General features: G+C 52.9%; 2 protein-coding genes across 3 annotated transcripts in view; one reads left to right on the top strand and one right to left on the bottom strand.

Moving 5' to 3' along the window:
* The first annotated feature begins 1906 nt into the window (after positions 1 to 1906).
* Positions 1907 to 7485, top strand: Kcnk15 (potassium two pore domain channel subfamily K member 15). Its single transcript, XM_021156909.2, has 2 exons — positions 1907 to 2246; positions 6725 to 7485. Exons 1-2 carry the CDS (start codon positions 1907 to 1909, stop codon positions 7414 to 7416), a joined length of 1032 nt encoding a protein of 343 aa, XP_021012568.1. The 3' UTR covers positions 7417 to 7485.
* Positions 7486 to 11105: 3620 nt separating this feature from the next.
* The window catches only part of Rims4 (regulating synaptic membrane exocytosis 4), a 55103-nt gene continuing 48370 nt past the window's right edge, over positions 11106 to 17838 (bottom strand). For both annotated transcript variants that reach the window (XM_021155762.3, XM_029469739.2), the window contains exons 3-6: positions 14358 to 14470; positions 14019 to 14120; positions 13431 to 13570; positions 11106 to 12746 (exon numbers count right to left, since the gene is read on the bottom strand). In XM_021155762.3, coding sequence (XP_021011421.1) covers positions 12528 to 12746; positions 13431 to 13570; positions 14019 to 14120; positions 14358 to 14470 — 574 coding nt within the window. In that variant the 3' untranslated portion in view covers positions 11106 to 12527. The remainder of the gene's footprint in view (positions 12747 to 13430; positions 13571 to 14018; positions 14121 to 14357; positions 14471 to 17838) is intronic.

Below are 17838 nucleotides of genomic sequence, written 5' to 3'. Positions count from 1 at the left end.
CTGTGGGGATTGGCCTCAGTAGTCACGATGATAGAAATGCATGCCTCGCTGGAGTAGACACCTGGGAAGGGCAGCTGTTGCCAACAGCTTCAGGCCAGGGTAACTGGCACTGCGCCAGAGGTCTTTATACAGGACCATATGTAGGACTCTAAAAAAGTCCTACATTTGGAGAATGGAGACAGTAGTGGGTTCCTTGCTCTTTCAAAAGTGGGGTCAATGGAAGGCTTCCCAAACACCTAGCAGCCCCAGTCATCCCCTGGGCTCATCCAGAGTCCATCCCTGTATCTCCATGCCCAAATCCACCAGTAACTCCTGACCCACGAATCAGGGTGTATCAGCCTCGGTGACAGATTGGCCTCTGAGTCTCAGACCCTGACATATGGATCAGATGTTCAGAACAGGCGGTCCTGGTAGCAGACAGCTTTGCTATGCTCTTTCGTGGTGTTACGTCTGTTCAGTCTGCAGGCAAGGGAAAGGGTGTGGCATTGGGTGGGGGGCAGGACTTTAGAGATCAGGCCTGGGAGTTTTGTGTGTCAGTTCTGCAAGAATCCACTGACTGAAGCTTGGGTTGGTGAAGTGTCTTGATACCAGGGACCTTAAGCATCAAGGCTTGCTGTATTCCCAGCTGTCTAACATATCCCAGAGTCATCTGCTTCTCTTCATCTGTTATTGAAGGCTAGTCCCCCTGAGCCCATATCTGACTGACACCATTCCCCTGGCTGGTCTCCACTCAGCCACCTTTTCTCTTCCATGTGGCAGTCATTTAGCCTAGTCTGGGTTTGAACTTCTAGTCTCCCTGCCTCCACCTCCCAAGCACTGAGATTCTAAGTGTGGACCGCCATACCTGGCTCTGATGCCTGGCTCTGATGCCTTTGAAAAGAGAAGAAAGGAGAAGAGAAGAGAAGAGAAGAGAAGAGGAGAGGAGAGGAGAGGAGAGGAGAGGAGAGGAGAGGAGAGGAGAGGAGAGGAGAGGAGAGGAGAGGAGAGGAGAAGAGAAGAGAAGAGAAGAGAAGAGAAGAGAAGAGAAGAGAAGAGAAGAGAAGAGAAGAGAAGAGAAGAGAAGAGAAGAGAAGAGGAAAGAAAAGAAAAGAAAAGAAAAGAAAAGAAAAGAAAAGAAAAGAAAAGAAAAGAAAAGAAAAAAAGGTTTTCAACTGTCCTGAAAAACCAGCCTGGGATCTGGCAAGGTGGCTCAGTGGTTAAGATCAGAGTACCTGGGGTTTGATTTCCAGCACCCACATGGTGGTTCATAAGCGTCTGTAACTCCAGTTCCAGTAGATCCTACACCCTCTTCTGGCCTCCATGGGCACTGTAAAAGTGGTACACAGACACACATGCAGGGAAATATAAAATAAAAATTAAGTAATAAAAAATGAGTTTGTAGAAGTCACTTCTCTCTGGCCCTCCTGTCTGACTCTCCAGCCCGCATCCTAATTCTCTTGGCTCCAGCCACACCAGCTTCTCTGCTGTTCCCTGTCACCAAGTCACCTCCCTTCTGCTCTAGCGAGGGACCTACGTGTGTGGCCTGGATTTCCTCTCCCTGGTCACTCCTGGATGACTTGGCACGCACCTCCCCAAGCGTTTTCCTCCTTCATCACACCTGTCTTACTTCATCGTTTTGTCCATTTGTCATCCATACCTGCTTGCCGGTATAGCCGTTCTACTCCCACGGAGAAGGGTGGGCACCAGAGGGCGCTTGGTGAATATTTGCTAGATGATAGACGGGAGAAAGGAAAGGGTCCCGAGCCCCCAAGAGCTAGGGCGAGTTACGGATGGAGGCTGCTGCTGCTGTGCACACCTGGACCGGGCCTCTGCTCCAGATGTCACTGCGGGCCCCTGCGTGGGTTAGGGCGGGGAGCGTCGGGAGAGCTCAGAGCCCGCCCCCTGCTGTACGCCGGGCGCGGCGGGGATGGAGCTGGAGCCGTCGGGGCGCACGGAAACCGGCACTCGGAGCCCGCGAGCCGCGATGAGGAAGCAGAGCGCGCGTACGGCGGCGCTCATTCTGTGCATCCTGTCCTACCTGCTGGTGGGTGCCGCAGTCTTCGATGCGCTGGAATCCGAGGCGGAGCGCAGCCGGCAGCGGCTGCTGGCTCGGAAGCGGGGCGAGTTCCGCAGAAAGTACCGCTTCTCCGCTGACGACTACCGCGAGCTGGAGCGCCTGGCGCTGCAGGCTGAGCCGCACCGCGCCGGCCGCCAGTGGCGCTTCGCGGGCTCCTTCTACTTCGCCATCACGGTCATCACCACCATCGGTGAGCCCTCCGGAGCCTCCCCTCTGCCCTACTCAGTCCTGATCTCTCCTCCGGTGCGATCCCACCTCCGCCCCTGTGACTTTGGAAAGGGCTTGCCAGCACGCTGAGGCGCATTTGCCTCGCTGAGCGAAATGGGGGCAATCAGTTAGCTAACACAAGGCTGTAGGCACAGACACAGGGGTGGATACAAGAAACCCCGGGCTCTCGCGGTGAACAGAAGTGAGGCTTTCTTGTCCCATTGTGTCAGCTATGTGACCTTAGATAAGTTTCTTGACTTCTCTGAGCCTTCTCTGAGTGTTCTTTGAAAACTAGGACTGCTAATATGTCTTGCAAGGAGGAGGGAGGAATGCAGAGCTGTGATGGCGATTATTATTAAGGAGATAATGTGTGTAGATCGTTTTAGCATAGGTCCTGACCCACAGAAAACTTTATGAAAACAAGATGGTTTGTATATAAGATAACAGTTATCTGTTAACCCCGTGATATCAGCATTCTCCGTTGTCTTTTGACTGCTGTGTGGCTAGGGTCAGAGAGAGTCTAATAGGTGTCCAATAACTTGTTAAGGGAATGACTAATTACAAAGCTTTGTTCTCACGTTGGGGAAGCCAGAGGAGCCGCTATGTATACCATTTGGACTCTAGCTGTTACCATAACCACATCTGGCCAGGACCTGAGGTCCTAAGCCTGAGGAACCTGCAGAAGCAGGCTCCCTAGGGCTTCAAACCTGTTAGCTAGCCCCTTGGTGCTGGGCTCCAGCTGTAGTTGCTAGGTGTGCCTATAGTCTCCCTCAGAGGAGCAGACCAGAAGCCCACACCTTGGAGAGTGCACTTGCACAAAAGCTGTGGGTTTAAGCACCCATGCAACCCCAAAAGCTGAGTTTGGAGTATCTCCTGCTACCAGCCTTCTCAGGCAAGTGGCTGTGCCCTCTTGGCACACATTTTTGTCAAAGGCAAAATGTGAATGTTCTGCCTTGCCGGGCGAATGAGGGTCCAGCATGGGACCATAGTCTATGAAGGCATTGTTTGTTAGTAATAATTTATTATTTGCCAAGTCTAGAGCCAGCTCCCGTTCGACACTTCTGCCCTCTCTTGTCTACAAGTCCCAACCTCAAGACCCCTCTTATTTGCCATGCCTGCAGAGATTGTGCCTTGTCTGAAGCCTCTGCCCTTTCCCGTGCTTTTGGACAGCCTACCAGCCAGGTTTGGCTCCTTCCCTCACTGATCTGAAACCCAAGCTAGGGAAAGAAACAAAAAGAAACAACAACAAAAAAACTAAAACCAACCAACCAAAGCCAAAACATAACTGAATAGAAACTGGAACTGTTTTGTTTTTCTGGCCACTTGGGTGACTCAGGATGTACAGCAGTGGCTACCATAGCTCGTGCCCTCAAGGAGTTCAAATCAGTGATGGGCAGAGTGTATCTCTCCCATAGGACCACAGGGAGGCAGACTTTAAATGCTTATGTTACATGGAGACTTTAAACATTGTATATGTTCACATTGCATGTTCCATGGGGCACCGAGGGGTGCAGAGTGAACAGGAAACTCGCTCCTATCCCCGCCTTTCCTGGAAGTCTTTTGATCTAGTGTATATTTATTGTACACAGCAATGGGTTTCACTGGGGCATTTTGCTACACACACATTGGGCACTCTGACCATGTGCATCCACCACCTTCCTTCTCCTGTCTTCCTCCCCTAGACCTCTTCCTATTCCCAAGTTCTTTTTCCATCTTCTACTTTCCTGTCTCTTTTTAAAAAAAAATAACTCTAGACTCCACAGGAAAGAGGAAACACGTCATCTTGGTCTTTCCAAGCCTCTATCCTGTCTCTTGACCTACCCCTTCATCTCCCTGGCTCCTAGCTCACCTGTCTCTGGCACACTTCCAGCTACATGCTCTGTGTACATGTTCCTTCAGGCATCACACACGACATATGGGTAGTATATCTATATTCTAGCTATTTCTGCTCTTTGCATTTAGTAGTTTTTTGAGACAGGACCTCGTGTAGCCCAGACTGTCTTTGTAATCACTATGTGGCTGAGAATAACAGAGAACCTAGGGTCTTCCTGCCTCAGCCTCCCAAGTGCTGGGTGTGTGCCACCATGCTTGTCTTTTATGCTTGCACTGGGAATTGAACCTGGGACATCAGGCGTGCTATTCAGATGCTCTCAATTGAGCTGTATCCCAGATCCTGATTTAGTATATCTTAGTGCTTTTTCTATCTCAACCCTAAAGAGCCATGTCCTTTTTTTAAAGGCTGAATATCAGGGCTTCTCAACCTTAGAAGTACTGACATCTTGACCCAGTTAATTCTGTTACGGGGCCTGTCTTATGCCCTATAAGATGTTGATAGCATCCCCAGCCTCTGTCTCTGGATGCCAACAACATACAACATTATGACATATATACACAGCCATTCCCATCCCCTGTAGAGAAAACTAACAGCTTCCTTAGGTATTGTCAGATGTGACCATGGTGACAAGGCCACTGTGGTCTGGTGTAGTGTTCTGTCATCTGGATGGTGCTGATAGGAATCTAACCAGGCTTCCTCTATTGATGGCCAAGAGCTTGTTTATGACTTTTGCCATGACTGTGGTGGCAGCCCCTGTGTACCAGAGGGCTAACTATGTAAAGCTGCAGAGGTCTAAGGTTCTGTATGTCTTACCTTTGGGCAGACAGGATAGGTCTGCTGGAGGAGGGGTGCTCTCTATGAGAGATGGACCCCCTTACTTCTCCCTGGTTATGGGCCCATGTAAGCTATTGTTGCTCTCTCCTGAAAGAGACACACCCACACATTCCCTCAATGGCACAGTGACACAAGGCTCAGGGAAGCCCACACATGCCCGCATCCATGAGAGGATCAGTGAGCAATGCTAGCACCAGAGATACCCAGAGCCGATGGGTATTTCGTGAAGGCCGACAGGGTGGCAAAAGTTAAGGAGGGATTTGAGGGGAGCAGGGACCTGGAAAGGGGGAGAGAAGCCAGTCCAAGGAAGAGGAAAACATGAAAGAAGGCGTGTGTAGAAGTGGCTTTCTAGGAGGGACCCATCGGGCTGTACCTAAAGAAGATCGGATAAAAGGGGTGAATCTGGAGACTGGGGGTTAGAAGGATGGCTGAGGCTGCGGAGTGAAGAGGAGAGAGGAGGGGTGAGGCTGGGGAGTGGAGAGGAGAGAGGAGGGGTGAGGCTGGGGAGTGGAGAGGAGAGAGGAGGAGTGGGGAGGAGAGAGGAGGGGTGAGGCTGGGGAATGGAGAGGAGAGAGGAGGGGTGAGGCTGGGGAATGGAGAGGAGAGAGGAGGGGTGAGGCTGAGGAGTGAAGAGGAGAGAGGAGGGGTGAGGCTGGGGAGTGGAGAGGAGAGAGGAGGGGTGAGGCTGAGGAGTGAAGAGGAGAGAGGAGGGGTGAGGCTGGGGAGTGGAGAGGAGAGAGGAGGAGTGGGGAGGAGAGAGGAGGGGTGAGGCTGGGGAATGGAGAGGAGAGAGGAGGGGTGAGGCTGGGGAATGGAGAGGAGAGAGGAGGGGTGAGGCTGAGGAGTGGGGAGGAGAGAGGAGGGGTGAGGCTGGGGAGTGGGGAGGAGAGAGGAGGGGTGAGGCTGAGGAGTGAAGAGGAGAGAGGAGGGGTGAGGCTGGGGAGTGGAGAGGAGAGAGGAGGAGTGGGGAGGAGAGAGGAGGGGTGAGGCTGGGGAATGGAGAGGAGAGAGGAGGGGTGAGGCTGGGGAATGGAGAGGAGAGAGGAGGGGTGAGGCTGAGGAGTGGGGAGGAGAGAGGAGGGGTGAGGCTGGGGAGTGGGGAGGAGAGAAGACTGGTGAGGCTGGGGGTGGGGTAGTAAAAGAAGGGGTGACACTGGTAAGCATAGAAGAGAGGAAGCATAAGTCTGGAGAGCGGGGAGGTGAGGAGAGGGGTGAGGCTGGAGAGTGGGAGAGAGAAGGAGCTGGGGGGCTCCTTGTGAGAACTGGGTCTTTACCCTTTGGGTACTAAGAAGCCATTGAAGATGTGTCTCCTGTCCCTCCTACCAACACATAACTTGCTAAGATCGACGTTTTCTGTACTCTGTAGGTTGTCAGAGCACCTGACAGATACATGCACACCAAGCCACAGGACCCCTCCCGTATGACTCAAATTCTTCACACCCTTCAACCGCTAGGGCAAGCAGCTACAGAGCTATTCTGCCAGAGCATCCTGTCTTTGGGTCCATGCTTTGGGGTTGGGCCTCCTCCACTGGGGCAAAATTCTGTTAAAATCCATTCTTTGCTATCTCTGGGAACAGAAGTTGGCCCAACTGAATTCTGAGGTTCTGAATGACCATGTGTGGATTATTCACCCCTAGGGGGAGGGACACCTGGGTTCTGAGTAGCCACGCAGGAGTTCAGAGTACAGGAATGGCATAGGTGGGGCTTGGAGCTCCTGGGGACAGGTAGGCCCGGGGTCGGGAGTGCGTTGGGCTAGGCTGGGCTCTCAGAACCCCATCTCTCTTCCCACACAGGGTATGGTCATGCCGCGCCGGGCACGGACTCGGGCAAAGTATTCTGCATGTTTTATGCCCTCCTGGGCATACCCCTGACGCTGGTCACCTTCCAGAGCCTGGGCGAGCGTCTGAACGCACTGGTGCGGTGTCTGCTGCTGGCAGCCAAGCGCTGCCTGGGCCTGCGGCGGCCGCACGTGTCTGCTGAGAACATGGTGGTGGCTGGGCTGCTGCTCTGCGCCGCCACCCTGGCCCTAGGCGCCGCCGCCTTCGCGCACTTCGAGGGCTGGACCTTCTTCCACGCTTACTACTACTGCTTCATCACTCTCACCACCATCGGCTTCGGCGACTTCGTGGCGTTGCAGAGAGATGAGGCGCTGCAGAGGAAGCCACCCTACGTGGCCTTCAGCTTCCTCTACATCCTGCTCGGGCTCACGGTCATCGGTGCCTTCCTCAACCTGGTGGTCCTGCGCTTCCTAGCCAGCGCCGACGCCCCGGAGCGCGCAGCCCACCGCCGTGTCAGCGTGTTCCGCAGGGGGGCGCCCGAGAGCCGCATCCGCGCCGGCGCCTCCACCGGCATCCCCTACCCCTTCCATCAGCGGGAGACCTGGGCCCGTGACAACCCGGCCTTCTCACCCCCCTTGAGCCCAGAAGCTGTGCATCATTGCCACAGCAGCCCAGACAGACCCCGTGCCCGGAGGAAGTCCATCTGATAGTCCTTCCCTACCCTGGCTAGGCCTGGCCAATGTCTAGCTCTGCCTGTTAGCAAACCCACCCTTCTTTCCGGCTTGGAGGGGGGTTGAGGCTCCTGTCACCATCTGTGTACCATCCCTTCTAGATATATATGAAAGCTGCACTAACAGCAGAAGCCGACTGTACAGCCACCCGGAGGTATAAACTGTTTAGTCTAAACTTGTAGCCATCAGCCCCTAGGAGGGGCGATACCCAGGTCAAGCATCCTTATGGGGTCTTTCACAAGGCAACAAGAGGCTAGTTTCTGCTCTGAAGAGGATACAGAATATCCCGCAGGGGGAGAGGTATGACTTTAAACACCAGAATTCTACCAGGAAGGCTGGATGCTCATGCTAGAAGCACGGAGATGGACAGGGTGAAGGGAATTTATGGAAAATTTTTGCACTATATAGACACTGCATTTTCTTTGCTCTGCATGAGGAGTGGAACGTGTAAATGTATAAATGGTTGTCCCCACTGTCAAACAGATGCCATGTCCCTGGCTAGCCCCCTTTGGGTGAAGGGATGGCCTACTCACTATCACTACCTATAGGCAGCTCAGTGCTGTGGGATGAATTTCGTTCTGGACCCCACCATATCATTGGTGATATATCATTGGGACTCTCATCCCTTTCCTGGGTCTTAGCTTCCCTGTCAGTAAAACAGGGTGCTTCTGACGAGCCTGCTTCGCATGGGCACCAATGGCACAGCTTCCTGATGCAGGCACAGAGGATGTTCATGAGCCTGTTGGAGGCATCTTAGCATCCTAGAGAGCTCACCACTTAAAAGACCAGTATCCTTTATCTTCCCAGGTAGAACTGTCCCGGTGTAAAGCAAGAGCAAAACCAGGGTAGAAAAGCCAAAAACTTTAATTTCCAACATGAGCTATGTGGTCATGAATACAATGCCATGTGACCCGCTCCAACTCAGACACATCCCAAACCCTCCCTCCCTGGAGGACCAGGCTGTTCCTGCTCCCCAAGAGGACACAGGGAAAGGTGGGTAGATGAAGGGAGGCTCCCAGCCCAAGGACTCTGAGGTCCCATCTTCCTGTCACCTTGCAGGATGGCACAAAGGACTGAGAGGTAACACCTATTTCTACTTCCAGCCTCCCACCCAGCCCACACAGGCTCTCTTGCTGAAAGGAAAAAAAAAAAAAAAAAAAAAAAAACTCTTGAGGCTTGCTAGGCAAGCCTATAGAAACTCTCTGTCCACTAAGGTCCTGTTCTGCAGACACAGGTCCTCTTGGAGGGCCAAGAGAGCCATTGCAGGGGACAGGAAAGGGGTCTAAGGCTCTGGGCCTGGTGTAGCACTCGCTGTTGCTCAATAAATAAATGCAGGTGACCTTGCCTGGTGCAACAGCTCTGCCTTGGGAGAGTGTGGGAGCCCCTGTGCTGTTTCCGGACCCCAAACTGCTGGAACCCGGTGGTGAATCACATGTGAACTACTTAACCGCCTCTGCTACATGCTTGCACGCCTGTGCTGTGAACCACCAGAGAACAAGCTGGCGCTCTCAAAGTCAGAACTTAAGCAAACGTGTCTCTCTCTCTCTCTCTCTCTCTCTCTCTCTCTCTCTCTCTCTCTCTCTCTCTCTCTCTCTCTCTCTCTCTCTCATTGGACATCCTCCGTTCCCTCCTGAAAACAAGGCTGACAATACAGGAATCCCTTTGCTTGCTATTCGGGGTTCTTATGGGGGTCAGAGTAAAATCACGGGGGACACGCTGTGGGAGGTGCTTGGGAAGGGGTTGCTATCGCCTCTGAAGGTTAGAGAGGACTCCCCTGAGCCCCCCACTCTACAAACCCAGGAAGGAGCTTGTTTGTTGGCAGCCCACTCCCAGCTGGACCTGAAGAGGTGATGACCCAGCCTAAAACCCTTCCGCTCATGATCCCTGGAGAGATTGCCCAGGAGACCCCATACAACCTGGCACCCCTCCCTGCAACCACCCTCTTCTCCCAACTCAAGCCCAGAAGAGAGCCAAGCAGGGCAGGGCCACCTGGGCCTAGCGGCTGGAAATAATGATGGTGGCCAACCTGCCCTTGAGCAGTGGTCTCCCAGCTTTGTCCCCCAGTGCATGTTGCTGAGAGGCCTTAGCCAAAACACTTCCTGCTGTGGCCCGAGTTTCCTAACCTCTCAGATGAGCTACAGCTTGTCCTGACAGAACTGGGAGCCACCAGGAGGCTCCAAAGAAAAGCAGCAGAAAGGATGAGAAATGGCTGTCCCCTTCATCCTTCCCTGACTCTGGCTCAGCATGAGACATGAAGGGGACCCCTAGGCGGAAATGCCACCAGACATACCAAGGACCCCACGGTGGGTCTCCTCACGCAGGGCCTTAGTATGCTTTTTTTAAAAAAAAAATGCAAATGGACTAAAAATCCACAGGCCCTTCCCTTCAGAACGCAGAGGCATTCTGGGTGAGGAAAATGGAGATGGCCCCTTTACATGGCAGTCCTATACATGACCTTTGTCCAGAGGGGGGAAAAAAAGAAACACCCTTAGAGACACAGCACCAGAAAGGGCCCCCAACTCTACCCCCTCTGCTCCTTTCCTGATGGCAGAGTTTGAGTTGACAGAGGGTCAGACAGCAGTGGGAACAGGCCGGGCTTGTTGGTCCCCGAAGCTAAGGATGAAAATCACTCTCTGCCCCGAGTCCTTTGGTGAGGACAGAAATGGCTCCCGCACCCAGCGGTCACAGCCCCTTGGAAGTGGGGCACACGCTTACAATGGTACAAAGAAATGGGGCTCCAGCCCCTCACTCTACCCCTCCAGGAGGTGAGCGAGATTTCACAGAACAAACAAGAAAGTCACTGAGGGGTCTCACTGACCACCTCAGGGTGTTATTGCTTTGGAGTCAGTGCTCCTTGGTGCTATCATGCTCCTCCCTCTCTCTCTCTCTCTCTCTCTCTCTCTCTCTCTCTCTCTCTCTCTCTCTCTCTCTCTCTCTCTCTCTCTCAAATTAGAGCTGAGTCTCTCCCCCCTGGTCGTGACAGCCAGGCTCTATCCCACCCTGAACAACCACAGCAGTGACAGCTGGAGAGGGAAGGTGCCCTCCTGGCTGAAAATATTCCAAACAGCGCGTAATAACCTAACAGCGAGGATATCACACTGTTGAAAAAAATGGGGTGATGGCTAACTGTGGGCCTCAAAAAGGAGCCCATCAAGAGCCCTGCTCCCTTGTTCAGGAGGCCTGCCCATCCATAGTCCCAAAGACACTCTGAAGACCAATTGGAGAAGAGGGTCCTGTCCACAGCCCCTTCCCTGTGTAGTGTCAACAGCTGCATGTGGAGGTGACAGAACTGGATAGAACCCTAAAGGGCACTCCGGGCTTAGCCAGCCTGGGAATGGGAGAATTTCCAAGTAGAAGGAATTCCTTGATAGATGAACCAGGAACCAGGTGGGACTCAACAGAGTCCTGGCATCCTTGGTGGGAAATGACACCCTCTAATGGAGTCCAGGCCCCTCTGCAAGGCCCAGCAACCCTCGGGAATGCTGAGGGTGTGACACCAGAGTGCTGAGTGTGATGGACAGTTAGGGCTACGACCCTAGAAGGGAGGAGAGAGGAAGGCAGGGAGAAGGCGGAAGGGCTGGCCTCCAGGGAGCCAGGCAGCCCAGCCCAGCCCAGCCCAGCCCAGCCCAGCCCAGCCCAGCCCAGCCCAGCCCAGCCCAGCGAGAGTCTTCTGGAATGTACTGGGGTCTCCCTCTCCTCACAGCCCGGGGCTTGAAAAAAAAGACTACATCTGAGCTAACAGGCCTCAGGCGTGAACACTAACTACCCAGCTAACCTGGACTACACCCTACACAGCAGGGACTAGTGAGGAGGACTGGCAGGCTGCTGGGCGCCTCCCAGGAGGGGTGATAGAAATGTGCTTCTATAGGGGCCTGACTGTGTCCTCCCTCGCATGCAAAAGGGCTCCCGCAGGCCCCAGGGAGGGCCACAGGAAGGCAGCTGCCCAGGTCTCCTTGGAGCCTCTAAACATACACTTACAGCTCTGCATCCCTCCTCCTGGAATGCCATCTCTCCTTGAGCCAAGGTGATGAGGCTGGGCAGTGGCTTCTGCCCTTGGTACAGGATAGTTTATTTAAAGACTAAAATGTGTGCGGCTCTAATGCCTCTCCAAGACCCTGGCCCAGAGGCAGAGGATAACAAGATGACCTTTGATCTCATCCAACAAGGAGGGGGTCTCCTGTTTGGAAAACCCTGACCTTGGTGCCACTTAGACCTCATTCCAGCTTTCTTCAATGCTCCGCTCCTACTACCCTCGATTCACTGGAGAGTTGTTCCCTGTGTGCAAGGTTCTGGAAACTCAGGTCCCCACAGTCCTCCACCATATATCACAGATGACAATGTCCTTTCCAGTCCACCAAGAGCTCCAGACCAGCTTGTTGCAATCCCATGGAGCAAGGACCCCTGGGGATCCTGCCAAGCCTCAGGTACCTCCTCCTTCCCTTTGGTCTCTGCTGGCTCCCAATTCCTAGAGCTTCCAGCAGAGGGACAGGTAGGAGGGGATGGATGGATGGACTCAGACAGGCTGCGGCAAAGCTCCTTCCACGGGCAGGCAGAGGGAGACCCATACTCCCCTTCAAGTGGGGAGCTCTGGGTACCCCCCTCAGGAGCTGGCTCCGGATCCTTGCAAACTGCCCCATCAGCTCTGGGACAGGAGTAGCTGCCGGAACCCAGTGCCGCAGGAAAGACACTTGCTGGTAATTGGCACCATGGAGATGGCCGGCTTGGTTCTGGACTTGGCTCTGGGCAGCGAGCTTCCAAGGAGGCAAAAGAGGGATAGGTGGGGTGGGGTAGGGTAGAAGAGTGGTTTGCTCTGCCACCTCAGTCCTTCTCTGATTGTAGCCGCATCCACCAGGTCAAAACCGGCCAAGTCAAAAGTGTAGCCAACCCACTGGGAAAGGGAAGGTCTCAGGGGTAGGAGGTGAAGGAGTGAGGAGGGGCCCAAGGGGGGCAGGTCTCCCCATTCTGCTTCCCCGCTGTGGGGGAAGAACCCCATCCTCCAATGTCCAATGAGCCCCTGGGCCTGGGGTCCCAGGTCAGGGCTGGGTGGTCTCCAGGCCATCTCGGGGAGCCCCTCCCCATCCCCGGCATTAAGATCGCTCGCCACAGGGCCCCACGGTGCTCTCGAGGGACAGCTGGGATGCCTGCCGAAGCAGCGGACCTGTGGCTGGGTCCACCATGGAGGAGGTGGGGAAGAGCTTGTACCAGCCCACGGCCAGGGTGGTCAAGTCCAGTTCCTCCAGCAGGACTCGAGCCACGCCCATGAACTGCTTCCGCTCCATCCGCCCGTAGTTTCCCCACACGATTACCTGCAGGACAAAAACCACAGCTGGTTTCGTCTTGCAACTGAGCTGGGCAGGGCTGCCACATGACCCCTTTCCCTGCTACCCCCGCAGGGGACCTTGGAACCCCAGATGAAACATTTTTATAAAGTAGAGATAACAGCGCACTGTTAGCTGCTATTCTTGTTCCGACCAATCTTTCTCTGTAGCTCTTTCCCATCTCCTGGTCAGCATCCTCTCGGAGCTGGCCCATGAATCTGGGGCTGCAGGCTCCTCATTGGCTGCCCTGTATCTCATCTTTTAATTCTGTCCTCCTCTATGACAGCGGGCTGAGACATCTCTCCAGCCTCCTTAGGCTGGAGTGAGTGAGTTTGTGTGTGTGCATGTGTGCATATGTGTGTGTGTGTGCATACATGCATGGAGTGTGCATGAGATGGCATCTGAAAGGGAGGTGGGGTGTGTCAGGGGACAAATTTTGGGAGTTAGTTCATCCTTTCTCCCATGTGTTCCAGGGATGAAACAGCCAAGACTCAAGAGGGACCAAACCCATGGCGACACAAGAAGTTGCAGGTGGGAGTTAGCTCCAGTGCTTCAATTCCCCTGGGTAAGGCCCTTGAGAGTCCCTGCCCCCAAGGAACACCCCTCTGCACACACAAGCACACACACACACACACACGCACACGCACACGCACACACACAGGAACCCCTTACCTGCAGGACTTTGCCCTGGGGACTCTCAGGAAACAGAAGCACCTGGTTGTACAACGGGTCCAGTGACTTGCGGGCCACTTTGGTTTTCTTCTTGGCAATGCAGACACCATTCTCCAGCAGATAGGCCTTGATATAGGCAGCTAGGAACAGAGGGCAGAAGGCAAGGTTCTAGGCTGCTCCTTCAAATTGCGGGTATGAGGTGTAACAGAGAAAGGTCAATCACCGACTTCTGGGGACCAGAGAACCCCCAGGAGTATGGGGAGGGCCACGGGGCAAATGGGTATAGGGTGGCTAGCATGCGTAGCCATGTCTGGGTAGGTACCATGTGAGGTCTCAGCTGGGTAAGCCTCTTTTAGTCTTTACTGCCTTCCCTTCCCTTAGCTCACTGTTTCTTCCCTCAGTCCACCATACTACCCAACACATTCATTTGCTAACCTCCCCACAAATGCTCTCTGGGCCCCACTGTGTGCCAAGTTCTCTACTAGGTAACAGGGTCTAATGAAAAACAAGAAAGATGTCTCTCTCTCTCCCTCTAAGCATTTTAGTTCACCGGGCCACACCAGATTTCTCTCTCAGACGTCCCCACACCTGGCAGTGTCTTCGAGCCTGGCTTAGCAGTCAGTCCCCGGGCCTGGATGATGTCCACCTCCAGCTGACCATTCCGCTCCTGCAAGCCAATCTCCACATCCCCTGAAAGAGAGAAGGCTAGCAAGTGGCTCCGATGCTCCAGCAGGGCCTTGCTGTCTCTGGGCATCCACTCTCAGCCCAAACAAGAGCACATCATGTCCTGTAACTGCAGCTTGGACTCCTGAGGGGCAGGCACCATGGAGGGCTGGACCATGGGACTCAGGCTCCAAGCCAGGTGCTTAGAGCATGGCGTCAATGGGCAAGGGTAAGGAAGGAGGGCACAGGGCTTCAAATACTTACCCATGGGTGTGGTAGCCAGGGTCTGGCGGCCCACAAACTGTGCTGGCCCCATGCTCCCCAGGAAGTCACTGAACTGGGCATCTGAAGCTAGACAAACTCCTCCATAGTTAAGACTGCAAGAAGAAAAGGATATGATGATGTTTTTGTTTGTTTGGTTGGTTTGGCTTTTCAAGACAGAGTTTCTCTGTGTAGCCCTAGATGACGTGGAACTCACTCTGTGGACCAGGCTGGCCTCGAACTCAGAGATCTACCTGCCTCTGTCTCCCAGGCACTGGGATTAAAAGTGTGCACCACCGTGCCCAGCCTCTATGGTGGTCTTCATGCCTATATACCACGCATGCTGCCTTAACCAGCCAGGGTGGCTGGAGGAACATGGCAGATGGTTTTGGCAGGCGCTGATGCAAAAGGCTTAGTGCCTTGAGACTCCAAGTGTGGTCCAGGGATCCGCAGCATCAGACACATCTGGAACTGGTTAGAAGCACATCTCACCTGATACCTCCGCCCAGCTGCTGAACCAGAATCAGCAATTTAATGTGAGACCCACTCCAGACAAGGCTGAGACAACCGATGCCCTGCACGGCAGCCTCGGATGCCAACTGGTGCTGCGGCTGTCTGGCTTCCTGACTGGTGGTGGGTGCCCTCACAAAGAGCCTGTAGATTCTCCTGCCTCCTGGGTCAGGGCTACTCAGGGCTTCTCTCCACCTTGAGAGGCAAAAAGCTCAGACAACAGCTTCCCTTCCTGTGTAAGCAATGGGCAGGGCCACAGCAGGCACAGCCCACCTCGTCCATTACCACAGGCTTCCTACTGCCCCCTAGGTCCTCCAACCCCCAGTAGCAGGGTCGCTTTAGAAGAGGGGTGGCCTCGTAGGATGCACAGACTGAGACTCAGCTTTTAAGTTGCAACTCTAAGAAGCAGACTTAGAAAAATAGTAACAAAAACCAGGATTGTCCTGACCAGAAAACAAGCAAACAAGAAACCATATAAAGCCAGGGCCTAGAGAGCAGAAAGAGCCTGGTAAGGACTGAGTGAGCTGACATCTAGGGTTCCCTCATGAGCTGGGATGTTCAAGGACCACGGAAAACCCCAGATAGGCTCAGGGCATCTGAAAATAGCAGGGCTTGCACCACCCTCCTTAGTAGGTGGAGCCAAGGAAAGGGCCTGATGCTCTGAAGCTGCCTGGGTGCCTTTTCAAGTAATCCTGGGACAGTCTCCGAGGCCCCGAATGTCCCTTCACACCCCAGATACTAAAGTTGCATGTACATTTGAGAAAAAGACCCATGGAGGAAATGGAATTGGTAAAAGAGAAACGATGACTAAGGAGCAGGTAACCACCACGGTCAGAAGTTGGAAGACACTGGAGTGATGGATGATGCCTATGGACCAACAGCTCTCCCTGATGGTCTCAGGAGCACAGTGTTAACAGTCAGCAGGAATGGTACTACCGCATTGATAACCCTGCAAGAATACAGGCATTTCAGCCAGCCGGCACGATTCAGCCAGTTACCAAATGGCTTGTAGCACATCCCTGGCACTTTCCTGAACACAGACGACATCAGGGAACAAGGCAATGATTTTTGCCCTCATAGAGACATAACAAGAAATAGTATCAGTGAGCTGGAGAGATAGCTCAGTGGTTAAGAGTGCCGGCTGTTCACACAAGGATCCAGGTTTGATTCCTAGCACCATGTGGTGGCTCCCAGCTGTCTGAAACTCCAGTTTCTGAGGCTCTGATGTCCTCTTCTGACCTCTGTGGGCACCAGGCAGGCACACACACACACACACACACACACACACAGTGCACATACCTTTGTCTAGACAAAACATGAATACACATAAGTAAAGAAAAACCAACCATATCTAAAAATAATACCAATTATAAACCATGAAAGAAGGTGGCAAATGCTATGGAAAGAGAACAGTGGAAGGTGTGGGATGCTGTAAACTAAACAGTGGGTTCAGTGTCTGTGCTTTCTCTCCCTTATTAAGCCAGTTGTCCTTTGGTACCCATGATGGATTTATTCCAGCTCCAGAAGCCCCAGAGATAACACAATGCACAGATGCTCAAGTCCTTTCTATAAGATGGATGGACTGATAGTGTCTGCATAGACCTATGCATGGCCCCTCATGTACTTTAAATCATGGATAGACTGCATAAGACACATGCCATTGCACATGATAATAGTTGTCACACTCTGTTGTTTACGAATAATGACATAGAAACTTCATACACGTGGGTACAGATATGATAGCTGCAGAGAAAACATGAACAAGCCAAACGATGCTCACACACTGGGAACACCGGGATGAGGGTCCCAAGAAAAGGCAGATGCACATTTGTGCACCATGCCGCGAGTGTCTTTACATTACATCATTACAGCAATTGGCATGTGGCAAGTTCAGATTTTAGTTTTTGAAACTTTCTGTAATGCTCTTTCAAAGCGTTTTCAGTCAAAGCTGGTTCAGTCCACAGATGCAACTCATGGATACCAAGGGCAGATGTAGCTCGGCTGTTTTAGCCGTTTACACAAATTCTCTCTACATGTTCTCTCTCTGTGTCTAGGACATAGATAGAACCTTCTGGAAATCCCTGAACCACACGAGACTGAACCACATGAGACTAACCCGAAAACGGGGGTCAGACTCAGAGCAAATGAACAATCCTTACTACGAGTCACCAAAGGTCTAAGAGGTACGGGTATAAATTCATTTGAGCCTTGAAGTCCTTGGTCCAGATTACTCACGGCCCCATCTGATCGATGAGCTGGAGAGAGCAGTAACTACTCAAGCCATGCAGGCAAAGTCTGGCTAACTCTGTCCACCCAGCATGCACCTCTGCACTCTCAGCTGCCCTCTCTCACATAAGCCAAACAGTCTGAGGGTATCTCTTGTGGCTATGGCAACGCTTTATGCTTATATGCAGGGCAGGAGGGAAGGAGCTAAGGGCTAACCCCTTCCATCTCGCCCCAAAGACAACATCCAACTGATGACAACTGGGAGTGGCTTGCAGCTGGGGTGTCTTGATCAGGTGTTGGCTGCCTGTGGGGAGAAGGGCCACAGGCATGAGCCCTGCCCTGTATTAGCACCCCCTTCCTATCAGATTTCTTCTTGCTCCCAGTGTTGAGTTCTGGGGTGGCCTCCTATTCCAGCTGAGTCTTTGGGTCAGCTTCAGAAAGAGAGGCAGCCTGGCACTGAAGCCAGGCAGGTAAATTCCTGGAGCTATTATAGTCATTCATCAGAAATATATATACACACACATACACACACACACATATACACCCATAAAGAATATACATATGTATAAAGTATATATGTGTAATATATATATATATATATATATATATATATAAGTATATATATACTTTATATATATATAAAGAAAGTACAAACAAGGGCTGGAGAGATGGCTCAGCAGGTAAGAGCACTGACTGCTCTTCCAAAGGTCTTGAGTTCAAATCCCAGCAACCACATGATGGCTCACAA

Source organism: Mus caroli, unplaced genomic scaffold (assembly GCF_978045245.1).
Source record: "Mus caroli unplaced genomic scaffold, Mus_caroli_1 scaffold_2, whole genome shotgun sequence".
Lineage (NCBI taxonomy): Eukaryota > Metazoa > Chordata > Mammalia > Rodentia > Muridae > Mus > Mus caroli.
Note: the sequence above shows the minus strand (reverse complement) of the source record. Positions and strands in the feature narration are given on the sequence as shown.

Excerpts from the sequence above, each read along its gene's own strand:
- Kcnk15 (XM_021156909.2), top strand. The coding sequence starts at position 1,907 with ATGGAGCTGGAGCCGTCGGGGCGCACGGAAACCGGCACTCGGAGCCCG. Across the intron at positions 2,247-6,724 it reads CACGGTCATCACCACCATCG|GGTATGGTCATGCCGCGCCG; the intron begins GTGAGCCCTCCG and ends CTTCCCACACAG.